Source organism: Malaclemys terrapin, chromosome 21, assembly GCF_027887155.1.
Source record: "Malaclemys terrapin pileata isolate rMalTer1 chromosome 21, rMalTer1.hap1, whole genome shotgun sequence".
Taxonomy (NCBI): domain Eukaryota; kingdom Metazoa; phylum Chordata; order Testudines; family Emydidae; genus Malaclemys; species Malaclemys terrapin.
Genome location: NC_071525.1, coordinates 8553685 through 8568823, shown reverse-complemented (window position 1 = coordinate 8568823; position 15139 = coordinate 8553685). Strand labels below are relative to the sequence as shown.

Sequence of the window (15139 nt, the reverse complement as noted above, 5' to 3'; positions counted from 1 at the left end):
CACAGCCACGAGTGCAAACCTGCCTACCCGGGGAAGCAACGCCGAGGAGGGCTGAGCCCAAATCGCACCTCGCTTCAGCCTCTGCAGGTTCCTAACCCCGGCAAAACCCCACACCTCAGGGAGGTCCTACAACAGGGCCAATCCTAGGACAAGGATTAATGAAAGGCAGCACGGTCCAGTGAGTAGAGTGCAGGGCTGGGTCTCAGGACACTGGGTTCTGTTCCTGGCTCTGGCCTGCTGGGTGATTTTGGGCAAGTCTCACCCGTGCTCTGTGCCTCAGTTTCCCCTCCCACCCTGTGTCTGTCTGGAACTATTTGTTATCTTGCTGCTGTAGCAACTTGGAGCTGTAGTGCCAGGGGCTGTGCAGACCTTCCCTGTCCCAAAGAGTTTAGAACCTAAATGCATCTGTGCGATCTCGGTTGGGAGTGGGGCATGCAGCACCTGGCATGATGTGGGGGACCAAATTTAGGTCGGGGTTTGTGTGTGAGCAGCGCCCAGCACTATGGGGCCCCAATCTCAGGCGGGGGGAGGGGTCTGTGCAGGGTCCCACACGATGGGGGCCCTGATCTTCAACAGGGGAGGGGAGGCTGTGCAGACTCTGGCCTGACGGGGGCCACTGATCTCAGTCAGGGCATCCACAAACTACCATAATCCACGTAACAAGCCACGTGGGCGACTGTGAAAATTACGTCCCGCTCCCTTTCCGAACCCGATGCGCTCAGATGTCACCAGGCGCGCTTGCCCCACTGCAGGCCATTGGACCCGCCGGCAGGGATGTGCAGAGGGTACCCTGGTGGCAAGGCTGTAGGAGGGGGAACCAGGCAGAGAGATTTCACTGGCACAGGACTAGCCATGACAATTCACACCCGGCTCACGGAGACGGAGCTGCCCCCGCTAGTCAGCAAGGGCAGCGCGAGGAACTGGGGGCCGGGACAAACGCATCCATTGTTTAAGGCACTGGGCTTGCTATGGGCAGCGTTATCCCCGCATGGCCGGGCACTGCCCGAGCCGGGATCCTGGCAGCTCTGGGGTGCAGCACATCATCTTGGATGGGGGTGGGGGGGTGAAAGCCAGGCCTCTGCTACCAGGCCAAGGTTTGCCCCAGCTAGTGTATGTAATAATGGCCCCTCCAGGCCCGTCAGTTCGCTGTGCGCAGGGATGGGGGAGTTTAGGGCAAGATCTGACCCCCTGCGTGTCCCTGCAGTGCACCCACCCGCATGCCCGTCCCCCCGCTCCACACGCACACACCCACCCCCAGCAGGCATGTGTCGTCCCCCCCCGGGCCCCTCCCCAGCACGCACATGCTCCTGCCCCTCCCAACGCACGGGCGTGCCCACACACGCCCGCCCCACCCCCACACGCTTCCCCACAAACACAGCCCCAGACCTAGCCGGTACTGCCTACTCCGCCACAACCGCCCCCCGGCTAACAGCCCCCAAAGGGCCCAGCTGGGAGGAAGGGGGGATCCCCTGATCAGGGCCCGGAAGGCTGGCGCTAAGAATAGCCCCGGGAGGAGGAACTGAGCTGAATCACGGCCCTGGGCCAGGCATTTCAGCGTGGGAGGTTGCTGGCACGTGGCTGTGCAGGTCGGATCCTGCCCCAGGGACCCCTGCCCAGGGCCAGGGCTGCAGGGGGGCTATACAAACACCAGGGAAGGGAGCAAGGTTAAGGATTAACCAGCCTGGTGCAGCTGGGGGTGGGGGTGGGGGCAGGTATTGCTGCAAAGCCACGGCCTGGTCAGGCTGGAGGCAAGAAGCTTCATCCTGTCATGCTTGTGAAACATGCCCCACCCTGATCATAGCAGAGACGCCTCTTCCCCACGCCGCCCCCTCTCCCCTTCTCAAATTGCCTCACCGCGCCGTTCCCACTCACGGGTAGAGAAACCGAGGCACAGGGACTGCTCACCCCTCAGGTCACGGTGACAGATTTGGGAATAGAACCCAGGAGTCCTGGCTCCCAGCCCCCTGCTCTATCCACTAGACCCCACTCCCCTCCCACAGCTGGTTTCCAGCCCCACTCCGGGCTCTAACCAGCAGAGATGACTGTCGCACACACACATTAATCACACTCTATTAATAGATTCCCAGTGACCCGCTGGGCGCAGCCGCCTACCAGAGCAGAGACGCTCCACGGACTGTTCCGCTCACAGGATAGAAGCCAGCAGGGTCCATGCTCACCATCCACCCCGTGAACACCGGAGTGTGGGTCTCAGCCGTGAACACCGGCCCTGGTAACCAGGATCCAGCCGGCACCCCACCACCACTGGGAAGAGCAGGGTGGTTGTGCTCCCACCAGTCACAAGCCGCAGATAGAGACCCCCTGCCAACCCCAGCCAGTGACCCCTGCACCCAACCGGCGCTTGCTGGCCCTGAAAGGTGGGGTGGGGCTGCACCAGGCACCCCATCTTCAGCACCATAAACCCGCAGCTTCCCCCGGCCAAGGGGACAGTCTCTATAGGTGCGGGGGCAGGGAGGGAAGTTACGGGCACAGAGACTGCAGCCGCGGCAGCATTTGGGGGATGGGAAGTGGGGGCAGCAGAGAGGAACTGCCAGGATCTAAAGCCCCATCTCAGAGGAGGCCGGCCATGCTGGTCTGGGCATTGTGCCCACGATGCCCCTCCCTCAGAGCCTCAGCAGGTCAGCCAAACCCCACCACACCCCCTGCCCCGGGGATAGGGGCGGCTGTGCCCCTCCCCCCAGGCTGGATGGCCACACACCCCCGGGAAGCAGGGATGCTCTCCACTCAGATGTCGTCCCCTTGGGCACCCCCCCCTCTGAATTTTGCCAGAATTGTGAATGGGACTATAAGCACATCCAAAAACCTCCTCCCACACCAACCACACGAGAGCCATTGTTTACACAGGCTCTGCAATAAGTCCAAGCACGTTAGGGGAAGGTTTGAAAACTATGCAGCTCCGAGGGATCTGGCTCCTGGAGCCAGGGCCATGAGCAGCAGGCCGGGGCAGGGATGGGCTTGCTTGACCGAAACCTCATTACACAGGAGTGCAGGCAGGGCCTGTCGTGATAGTGTCCTGCGGGAACAGGACATTCCTGGATCCAAGCTGGGACACTGCAGTATTGCCAACTCTCACTAGCTGATACTCTTCGCCAAGCCCCAGCTGCTGGAGTCACGTGAATACAGGAGACTCTCTGCTCATAATTAAAAGGAAAGAACATATTTCCTGCCTCATGGTCATGGAGAAAAGCTTAAAAACCCAGCTGGAGTGTAACCTTAAAACCTAAAAACTTTATAACCACCACAACCCACATGTGGTCAGTCGGTTTGTTTTATTCTGGATTTTCGTGCACTTGTAGTTGATGTGGAGCAGAATTAGCTCCTCCTGCGTTTTAGATCCTCCTATTTGCTACAAAATTACCCAGGTGAGAACCAGTAAAACATCATTTAGCAGGGAGGGTAATTAACCAGTCGACCAGATTCCCAAGGGACAGGGTGGATTCTCCAGCACTCAGCGTCACTGATACTGAGACTAGACATTTCTTTCCAAAGGATGGGCTGTAGCTCAACCACTAGATATGGGCTGAATGCAGGGTCATTGGGTTTTTTTGTCTACATGGGGGAACTTGACTGGCATAGCCATTCCTGAGTAACTCCCCCTTGTAGACAAACTATTTCCGAATAAAAGTGATTGTACTCAGGAGTAATTACTCCACTTTGTGAGTGGAGTCATAACTCTGGAATAGAGCATTCGCACTGAAGCTCTTGTGGAATTGTTACAGCCGTCAATTTCCTCCCGGAGACACGGACTAAGAGTCAGTCAGTCCCTGGCTTGTGTTACGCAGGAGGCCAGATCAGATGATCAGAACGGCCCCTTTTGGTGTTTTAAAAACAAAATAAAGCTATTCAACATTGACAATGCAGCCCTTGGCCTGCAAGTCAGGTCGGTGCCCTGTGCAACGGGGCCCAATTCGACATAAATTGCTCCCCCAAATCCCTTGGCAAACCCATCTGTAACTCACACTCTCTCACCACTGCTCTCAGAAACCAAAGCAGCCATTGAAACAAAGCCCAACCCAGGTTGGGGGAGGGAATGGCTGAGCCGCCTAAGCATCAGGTTCGAAACAACCAGTTTTCCTAGCACGGTCCTATTAAGGGAACCCTGAGCTGGGATCTGAACACCTTCCTCCTTCCCAGGAGCCCTGGGACTCACTGCGCCAGGTGCTGTACTAACATTCCTAAAGTGCCTCTCACCGTGGCTCCACACTAAAGCTCCTAGGTGTTTTTATGGGGTCCAGGAAAGTCAGTGGCACTCAGAGCCCTTCCTTCCAGCCTGTGTTCTGGCAGAAATTCTAGCTACACCATCAGGCAGCAGGGGAAACAGGCACCTTCCGGGGTTCCCTGGGTGACCTGGCCAGGAATAACACGCCCATCTTCCAAGCCCTTTAACATACACACACCCCTTAAAAATGTCACCGTCTCCTGTCTAAACCCCTCCGGGACACCTAGCATCAGCTTAAATGTCCATTGTCAGGCCCCAATCCTGCAAAGGGATCTGCGGGGGGAGGGTGGGTGTCAGGGGTCGTCCAGTGCAGAGATCCAAGGGAAGGATCAAGGGCCCAAACCTTCACAAAGGGAAGGGAGCAAATATTCAGGGCAGAACTCAGACATGGCCATAAGCACCCCGATTAGACGGAGAACGTGCAGGGACGACACAGGCAGCTGGCTGGGGGCTGGCAATATGCTGCCTGCATTCGATAGCCGATGCAACAAGGATTTGGCCCTTTTAAGAAGTCTAGCTCGGAAAAGCAAAACCAACCCCTGCAGAAGCCATAGAGAAGAGAAGCCAGAGGAAAGAGAAAGATGGAAGGTTTCTTGGGAATCCCAATGATAGAATATAGGTCTTCTTGTCCAACTGCTCAAAGTAGGACCAATTCCCAGGCAGATTTTTGCCCCAGTTCCCTAGATGTCCCCCTCAAGGATTGAACTCACAACCCTGGGTTTAGCAGGCCAATGCTCAAATCACTGAGCTATCCCTCCTCCCCCCCCCCCGCCCCAGAGGCTATTTCTGACCCAGCGTCTTTCTATCCAATTTGCAAGGTGATTCATGGCAGCTCCTGCTCATGGGGGCGGGAGGGAAATGGGGATTTAAGAGGCAAAAAAACTCTTCAAACGTCCCATTAGCTAATAATTAAACTGGGGAACGGGGGGGGAGGGGGGGGACTTTTATGGGATTTGCAGCAGGGGGGCGGGCTTGGCTCTTAAAGGGACTGAAGCGTCTCCCGAGGGAGCAGGAAACTCACCATGGCTGGATCGTGGGGACTTTTCCCCACTTCCTACCTCCACCCCGGGTAGCTCAGCAGGGACCCATGGCCGGCGCCGGTTCTGGGGCTGGCGGGTCCTGTCCTGCTGCAGCTCGGCACGTCCCTGGGGGCGGCGGGCGCTTCTGAGCCGCTCCTGTCTCGGGGGAAGGCAGCCGGAGCGGAGCCGGGCTGGGCAAAGATGGAAGGCAGGGGCTGGGTGCGCGGAGGGGCAGGTACAGGCAGGCAGGTGAACGCCGGGAGTCGGGCTGGCTGCACGGAGCGCTCCCGGGCTGTGCAAGGCGTGGGGTGGGGAGGGGAGGGGAAGAGAGGAGCGCGCACAGGCGCCCCCTGGTGGAGCGGAAAGGCAGCTGCGCGCCGCTGAGGGCGCCCTCCTAGTCGCGCCTGGCCCCTGGTGGGAGAAAGGGGAACTGCAGCGTTTGGAAACTGGACTTGGGACGTGTCCGAGGGGACAATATATACCTTCAAGTCAGCGGCCCTGCTATGGGTACCCGCATGGCCCCACCGTATGCCAACATTTTTATGGCTGACTTAGAACAACCCTTCCTTGGCTCTCGTCCCCTAACGCCCCTACTCTACTTGCGCTACATTGATGACATCTTCATCATCGGGACCCATGGAAAAGAAGCCCTTGAGGAATTCCACCATGATTTCAATAATTTCCATCCCACCATCAACCTCAGCCTAGATCAATCCACACAAGTGGTCCATTTCCTGGACACTACACTGCTAATAAGCAATGGTCACATAAATACCACCCTATACCGGAAACCTATTGACCGCTACACTTACCTACATGCCTCCAGCTTCCATCCAGGACACACCACACGATCCATTGTCTACAGCCAAGCTCTACGATATAACCGCATTTGCTCCAATCCCTCAGATAGAGACAAGCACCTACAAGATCTCTATCAAGCATTCTTAAAACTACAATACCCACCTGCTGAAGTGAAAAAACAGATTGACAGAGCCAGACGAGTACCCAGAAGTCACCTCCTACAAGACAGGCCCAACAAAGAAAATAACAGAACACCACTAGCTGTCACCTTCAGCCCCCAACTAAAACCTCTCCAGCGCATCATCAGAGATCTACAACCTATCCTGAAAGATGATCCTTTACTCTCACAGATCTTGGGAGACAGACCTGTCCTCGCTTACAGACAACCCCCCAACCTAAAGCAAATACTCACCAGCAACCACACATCACTGAACAAAAACACTGACCCAGGAACCTATCCTTGTAACAAAGCCCGATGCCAACTCTGTCCACATATCTATTCAAGTGACATCATCATAGGACCTAATCACATCAGCCATACCATCAGGGGCTCTTTCACCTGCACATCTACTAATGTGATATATGCCATCATGTGCCAGCAATGCCCCTCTGCCATGTACATTGGCCAAACTCTACGCAAAAGAATTAATGGACACAAATCTGACATCAGGAATCATAATACTCAAAAACCAGTGGGAGAACACTTTAACCTGTCTGGCCATTCAATGTCAGACCTGCAGGTGGCTATCTTACAACAGAAAAACTTCAAAAACAGACTCCAAGGAGAGACTGCTGAGCTGGAATTGATATGCAAACTAGATACAATCAACTCAGGATTGAATAAGGACTGGGAATGGCTGAGCCATTACAAACATTGAATCTATCTCCCCTTGTAAGTATTCTCACACTTCTTATCAAACTGTCTGTACTGGGCTAGCTTGATTATCACTTAAAAAAAATTTTTTTTCTCTTACTTAATTGGCCTCTCAAATTTGGTAAGACAACTCCCACCTGTTCATGCTCTCTGTATGTGTGTATATATATCTCCTCAATATACGTTCCACTCTATATGCATCCGAAGAAGTGGGCTGTAGCCCACGAAAGCTTATGCTCTAATAAATTTGTTAGTCTCTAAGGTGCCACAAGTACTCCTGTTCTTCTTTTTTAGAGGGGTAGCCGTGTTAGTCTGGAGCTGTAAAAAGCGACAGAGGGTGCTGGGGCACCAATACGTCTGTTAGTCTACAAGGCGCCACAGGACTCTTTGTCGCTTTGGACTTGGGAAATAGACCAGCAGGGCTGATGAGAGGTGGGGGAACTCAATACAAAGTACCGGGGCCTGGTGGTCTGGAAGGGGGCCCGGCTTCCCCCCCCTCGTCGCCTTACCGGGGCCTGGCGGTCCAGAAGGGGGCCCAGCTTCCCCCCCTCTCATCGGCCCTATTTAGCCAGTCTGCCCTTGCTGGGGGGCCCGAACCCGCTCTCGGCGGCCCTGTAGACCAGAGGTAGGTAGATAGGTAAGTATGTAACGGGGGGGGGGGGGGGAGGGAGGAGAGGGGTGCTGTCTACACAGCAACTGGAGTCCAAGCTGCCAACTCAGGCTTGAGCCCAACTCCCCTTCCATTTTCATACTGACCCCTTGAGGCGGGAGGGTCTGAGCCGGAGTCAATCCGGGACCCAGGTTCAAGCCCCAGTGCTTGGCAATGTAGCCTGAGGGTATGTCGGTGCTGCAGTAAAACGCCGCAGCTGGCCCATGTCAGCTGACTCAGGGGCCCACGCTGCAGGGTTATAAAACTGCAGAGTAGCTGTGGGGGCTTGGGCTGGGATCCTTGTGAAGGGCTCATCCCCTCTGCAATGCAGCCCAGGGTTCGTAGCACTTGAGTTAGCAGACCCTGGGTTTGTTAATCTAGGGCAGGCCTGCACAACTCGTAAAGCGGCGAGGGCCATATTACTCCAAAGAAAACAGCCGAACCCCCCCCCAGCACCGCCGAAACACACACCCCCCCCCAGCGCCGCCCGCCCCACAGAAACAACCCCCCCAGCGCTGCCGAAACACCCCCCCAGCTCCCCCAGGAACCCTCCCCCAGCGCCCCGTGGAAAAAAACCCTCCTTTCCCAGCGCCGCCCTGCTGAAACAGCAGTATTGAACCTTGGTAATATGTTATGGCTGGCCCTAAGGTAATATAATTAAGGTAAAAGAAAAAATGTCTTTTTGCTGGAAGTAGAATAAGATCTTCCCCCCACTTTGTAATCAATTGCCCTGTTGAATGAAGAAGATGTGAATGAGGAAGGCGTGGAAGGCAGCACCTCCAGACAGCTGCAACCCTTGGAGAGGGGATGGGAGCCAGACCAGATCAGTAGAACAGGTCAGCTACTGACTCGCCGCTTGCCTCCTCAGCCCCCCACCCCTCCAGCTCATCTACTCACCCCCCACCACTGCCCGCCCGCTTGCCTCCTCAGCCCCCCTCCCTCACCGCTGCTTGCCTACTCACCCCCCGCTGGCCGCACAGTGAGCCCACGCGGGCCGCATGTTGTGCAGGCCTGATCTAGGGCTTGAGGGTCTACACTCATTTGTAACCCCCAGCTTCAGAACTGTTGAACTCTGGGGTCCCAAGAGGAGGCTCCATCATCTACACTGCGTTATAGGGGCCTGAGTCCAACCCCCGTATCCCAGACCTCCTAGCACCGTCCCAAAATGTGGGCGCTCTAGTACATTGTTCATGGTGCACCGTGGGAAAACCTGACTGTCCGCCAACCTTGACTTTCCAGAGATCAAAGAAAGTCGGCCCGTGGGATTGTGGGATACTTTTGGCAGACTCCCAGAGCACGAGTCCGGGGGGGGAGGCTGCATCTCCACTGCAAAACAATAGAGCTTGAACCTTGGGTCCTGGCTTGACTCAGGCTAGGACCCTTTACCCCCGTGGGATCCTGGGACCTGGCATCTGATCTTAGCCTGATTTGTGTGTAGACAGAGTTAGGCTTGAGCCTGAGAGCAAACCCTGGACTCACACTGCAGTGTAGACATACCGTTAAGTTTAATGCTGCAAGGGGCCTTTTCCCCTCTCTTGTGTGTGCTGGTGTTCATGGGTCCAGGGCTGCGGGATCAGCCTGTTCAGAACTTCAGCGGCCTCTGAGGAGGGGTTTCTTCTTTTCCAGTCTAGATTTTTCAACGTCTACATTAAACGAACATCTAAAGTCAGCGAGCATTCCCTCTTCTCGCAGGCATGTGCTTTTAAAGTTGCAGCTTTTAGCACAGCAGCGAGCGCTGAGGAAATCTCCCTGCCAACTGGGGAATCTTTAGGGCAGTTTCAAACCTAGGGCTTGGGAGACATCCCTGCTCTGCCACAGACTTACCAGGTGACCTTGGGTAAATCACTTAGCCTCTCGGTGCCTCAGTTCCCCATCTGTACAATGGGGATAACAGCACCGTCCTGCCTCACAGGGGTGTCACAAGGATAAATACATTCAAAGATTGAAGTGCTTCGAGATGTACTTATGAACCATACCTAAGAGTTAGTATTCTTATTTTGCTTTGCTAGTCAGTGGAAGTCACTGGTTGAGCCACAGGCAAAGTTAAATGGAGGGCCAGGTCTCAGAGTTAAACTTGAAAGTTTTCAATTTTAAAAAATTCTCCTTCTCTAGTTGGTCAAAAAATAGGGGAGGGGTGAATTTCATCAACATTTTTTCCTAGTCTCTCTCTCTAATTTCAAAATATCAAAATTTGAATGATATTCACCACGCTGCAGTTGATCTAACCACCAGCATAGATGCAGGTAGGCTGACTCAGCTCCCAGAGAGGTGGATTAACTATAGAGATGGAAAAACCTCTTCCATCGATGGAGGGAACATCTACACAGAAGGGCCAGGCTGAGGAATCCGGAAATAGTATCTCCTACCAGAGTTCAGAAAACCAGCAGGGACAGGGATGCCTGAACTTGGAGTTCAATGGAGAACAACAGACTTGGTGAAACAAACCCACTTGTTTAGAGGTTAGTTATAGAGTTGGTACTGGAAGGAGAAAGGGGCTGCAGCGAGGCCATTGCTGATATGACACAGGTAACCTAATTCAGCAACGTACGTTGCTAGCGGACTAGGGCTCAGGAGACCTGGGTTCTATCCCTTGCTCCACGGGGTGACCTTGGGCAAGTCACTGCATTGCTTTGTGCCTCAGTTTCCCCCTCAGTAAACTGGGGAGAATGTTACTGACCTCCTTGGTAAAGTGCCTTGAAGTCTACTGATGGGAAGTGCTAGGTAAGAGCTAAGGAGTACAGTAACATAAGAACGGCCGTACTGGGTCAGACCAAAGGTCCATCCAGCCCAGTATCCTGTCTGCCGACAGTGGCCAATGCCAGGTGCCCCAGAGGGAGTGAACCTAACAGGATCAAGTGATCTCTCGCCTGCTGTCCATCACCACCCTCCGACAAACAGAGGCTAGGGACACCATTCCTTACCCATCCTGGCTAATAGCCATGAATGGACTTAACCTCCATGAATTTATCCAGTTCTCTTTTAAACCCTGTTATAGTCCTAGCCTTCACAACCTCCCCAGGCAAGGAGTTCCACAAGTTGACTGTGCGCTGTGTGAAGAACTCCCTTTTATTTGTTTTAAACCTGCTGCCCATTAATTTAATTTGGTGACCCCTAGTTCTTATATTATGGGAACAAGTAAATAACTTTTCCTTATTCACTTTCTCCACATCACTCGTGATTTCATAGACCTCTATCATATCCCCCCTTCATCTCCTCTTTTCCAGTATCACCATTAACTTTAAATCACATTGGAAGTCCATGGGAGTTAGGCACATGCTTATGGGCTCTGCTAAATTGAGGCCAGGCCCCTTTTCCTGCAAGGAAGGTGGTCACGCCCAGCAGAGGTAAGGCATGGGACCATACAGGGTTGAAGAGAAGAGCAAACAGAAAAAAAATAAAAAGAGACTCAGTCAGATTTAGGATATTTACAGCCCCCAGAGGGGTTACTACTCACCTCTCACAGGATCTGCCTATTCGAACAGCAGAAGCCATCACTAGGTCCCACCTATGCTTGAGAAATTATGCACGCAAGCCACTTGCACTGACTAGCAGCTTCCAGAAGCCAGCTCTGGCCAGCAGCAGTTGACACAGATTGTCCAGTTGGGGTACAGTCCCATCTACACTAACCCAGCAGGGGAGCTGCTCCCATCAATGCTAGGCAGATGGCAAACGTTGCTTCCCAACAGGGCTAACAGCTTGGACCGCTCAGGTGGTGGGTCTGGTACTAGCTGTGGGTAGAGCCATAGCTAACACCATCAGGAAGTTGGAGCGAGACCACACGAAGGAGAGGGGCGAATGCTGGTTTCTGCAGGGGGGGGAAGGAGCAGGCAGGTGGGAGAGAGAAAGGGTCTTATCCTCCATCCCAAAATGTCTCCCTGATGCAGTTTATGGATTAAATTACCCTAATGACCCTGACCCCTTTTATGGGGTCAGGCACCCAACCTACCGATGACAGGTTCTGCTCAGGAGAAAGACCCAACCTAGAGTCACCTGGGAGTAGCCAATTACCTAAGTGGCTGGGCAGAAGTTAATTAGTTAAGAACTGCCTGGCTGGCCTTATAAAGGGCTATGGGGTCTCAGGCAGGGAGCCCTAGAACACAGAGCAGAGAGGTTTCTCAGAGGAGCGGTTTAGAGGGCTCACCAGAAACGGGGACCTAGGAAAGGTGCTGCTGGAGGCGAGCAGCTTCGGAGATGGCGAAGAGTGGCAAAACCCTAGGGAGACCTGGTCCCAGTGACAGGACCAGGTTGCTGGGGAAGGACGCCCCACTCCAGAGAAGAGCTGCAGTGATTCGATCTCTCTGGAGAGGCCTGAGTCCAGAGAGGGACCCTTCCCCCAGGTGATGGCAAGAGGCCTGACTGCCAAGAAGGATCCCAGGTTGATGGGGCCTTTCTGGCCATGAGCTGGGACAGGGGGACTTGGGTGGGGCCGACAGACTAAGATTAGTTTGCCCCTCCCCGGACGCTGGGGGTGAAGACTTGCTGCACAGCTGATTGGCCTTTGTTTAAATAAACCAGACCCCTGAAGGGGCTTCGTTCGCTATGTAAGAACTTCACTGAAGTTACTGAAAGTCCACTGGGGAAACTGAGGCAGGGACACAAACTCAGCACCAGGCCACCAGGGGGTGTGCAGAGCAACAGGGAGAGCACCCATACTATTACAGGTCCCTTCTGGCCTCGATCTCAGACTCTGGTGTGCTTGTCCAGTGCACTGAGTGCGCTGCCTGGCTTTCCAGAACACTTCCCCTTTCTTACAAGGGTTCTTCACTCCCTGCATCCAATTCTGCGGGGACCCAGCCGAAGCCGCTCGGCCACTGGAGAGCCGGGCTTCATGCCAGTTTAAAAACTGCAGGGTTTGCCGCTGGCAGGGCAGAGATCCCAGCCCGAGGTAGAAGGAAAATGGGCAGCAGCCCCATACACTTCTAATCAAACCTTACAATTTCACGGCTCTCTGCCTGGGGGCCAGGCAGCCGGGGCACATGGGAATGGGATACAGAGCCTTCCCCATCTCCAGGGCGTTGGGTCAAATGTAACCCAGCATGGGGAGTCAGAGGAGGGGCGTCGAGAACCCCAGCTTTGCTACTGACTCGCATGACTTCCCGGCTCAATGCCTCCGACTCCATTGGCCACATAGCTCAACAATCCACCCTGAGATCCAAATGGGAAGCAGGGCTCATTCCTTCACCCGCATCCTCTCCGGGAATGATAGTTCTGCAGGCAGAGCTCAGGGACACACGTGCTTCCTCGTGACTGTTAGAAGCTCCCTCAGCGAGACCTGTCTCACCCTGTGACTGCCAGTGGTGTGGCACAGACCTGAGTGATTAGATCTGTCAACCATTCGGCTAATGATGCACGAGCGGGAACAGAACCCAGCTCCCGCTCTGCCATAGCTGAACTGGCTCGGTAGGGCTGCTAACTCAAGTCAGATCTCATCCCCATCAATGACTCCAATACCCACCAGGAGAAGATCTACCAGGTAAAGTCGGGCATTATTTAGACATTTCCATTCCCCGAGTCTAATTCCAGCACCTTACGCACAAGACCATCCTTCTGCTCCGCCACTGACTCACTGCATAGCCTTCATCAAGTCATAGCAGGGTGCCTCAGTTTCCCCACGTGTAAAATGAGGATAATGCTTACTCACCTGTGTGTAGTGCTTGGAAATCCTCTGATGAGGATTAGTATTCAAAGGAGGTTAAAAAAAACTAGATCTGTCCTGAAAACCGCGGTTAAGTTCAAGATCTGCCCCCAGGGGTCCTTCGGGGTCAAACTCGACCACATGCATTTAATCTGTTTTATGCAAGCCTAGGGGTGTGATAGGAAGCGCAAAGCAATCTTTCCCACCAGAGCTTTCCCCTGGAAGCTTTTTCTTAAGCCGTCAGCAATTAACGAGACGCAGTCAGCAATTTCTGCACCAGATTTTGTTTTTTTAAAAAGGACATTTTATTAGAAACCAAGTTCTGGTTGTATATTTTATTTCTGAGTTTGGCCCATCCTTACTGAATAGGAAAATAAAAAATCCCCACACATTGAAAGGTTCACATACAGTCTGTGTAGCCAGCAGCAGCTGTCAGAAAGGGTGTTCGCTTCTGCTCAAGGAGAGGCCATTCCTATGGCCTATTAGGATCTTATTTTTGTCCCTCTCCTCTTGCGGTCAAGCAGCCCATCCCCTTTTAGCTGTTCAAACGTACTCTCCATGAGGATGTTAAATGAAAACTACATTCCATAGGCTCCCATCCAGATTATGTAGCAACAATCTGCAGAAGTCACCCAACTGGCTGGGTAACTTGTATATAGGGACACCATTTCACTTGCTACTTGCAGCAATGCTGTTACTATGGGCTCAGTACATCCGATCATGGGGTATCCGTATGTCATTTGCTACATTAAAGGGGAACCTGGTTGCCGTTCATTTCCAGGTCAGTATAAACGCAGAGGGGGAAGCTAAGAAGCAAGATGGAGTCATTTGAAGTGTCTGCTTGGGGCTTTTTTACAGCCAAACAAGCTTGAGTCGCGGCAGGAGCTGAAACGTGACGTTAGCAACTAAAGCAGTTTCCTGACAATTCAACAGGCTGTTACGTGACATACAAATGAGTAAACGAAGCCTAAATGTGACCCAAAAGTTAAATCCCCGTGACCCCCACCAAAAAAACAAGCCAATTGCTAAGTTTTAAAATGATCCTTTCGCTGCTCCGAAATTTAGTAGTAGCCCAAATGACCAACACGTCATGGGCTGCTCCTACAAATTGAAACCCTCAGAATTACCACTGCCAGGTTGATTACAGGAGTGTAACCTCATTCAACACAGCAGCCTGCAAATCTGCTTCTGTGCTACAAAATGTGACAAGTATCACTAATTTTTCCAACATTCAGAGTTACTTTTTGCCCTTCTATTAGAGCAATACCACCCCGCCCCACACACTGATCATCCAAACAATTCTATCATTTCTAGCTCCACCCCTCTGGCGTTGCAATGCTGGGTCTTTCCCACAGAAATTCAGATTGTTCCTTAAAATCTACAGCCCCTTTTCCGAGCCATTGCTGGCTGCTCCGGGAACAGCTGGGTCACAACCGCAGTTACAAGGAGGAACTGAAGGGGAAAAATTAAAAAACAGAACAGACAAACTAGGTCAGTGTTTTGTTGTTTTTTGTAATGAAACTAATGCTAGGTCCTTTTCTATTCCCACCTGCAAGGATGAGAATATTGCTACCCAAGCGTTCCCCACTCTTCACAAAGTCAATGTTTATGGAAATGAAGCAGACTCCGTAACACAAACGAAGGATTCAGTCTCAAAGGATCGGTGGAAATTAAAGCATGGGTGTGTGTGTGTGTGTGTGCAAACAGAGGAGAAGAGTTTCAGACCTTTCATCATTCCTTCAGTGGACAGTAAAAAGCCATACCTTACGTTTTGCCAATCCATTTCCAAACCGGTAACAAGAATAAACTGGTTTTGAGAGCAGAGAGTGACGGAAGATTATGCCCCCCCCCCCCCCCCTGTCTTTTTTAACTGCAGTTGGGAGACAGTTAAGCCTAGCTCGCTGCTCATCTGTTGGGCTGCAGG

General features: G+C 53.1%; 1 protein-coding gene across 1 annotated transcript in view; it reads right to left on the bottom strand.

Moving 5' to 3' along the window:
• The window catches only part of LOC128826952 (unconventional myosin-Ie-like), a 34371-nt gene extending 28834 nt beyond the window's left edge, over positions 1-5537 (bottom strand). The window contains exon 1 of the mRNA XM_054010546.1: positions 5259-5537. Coding sequence (XP_053866521.1) covers positions 5259-5261 — 3 coding nt within the window. The 5' untranslated portion in view covers positions 5262-5537. The remainder of the gene's footprint in view (positions 1-5258) is intronic.
• Between the last annotated feature and the right edge of the window lie 9602 nt (positions 5538-15139).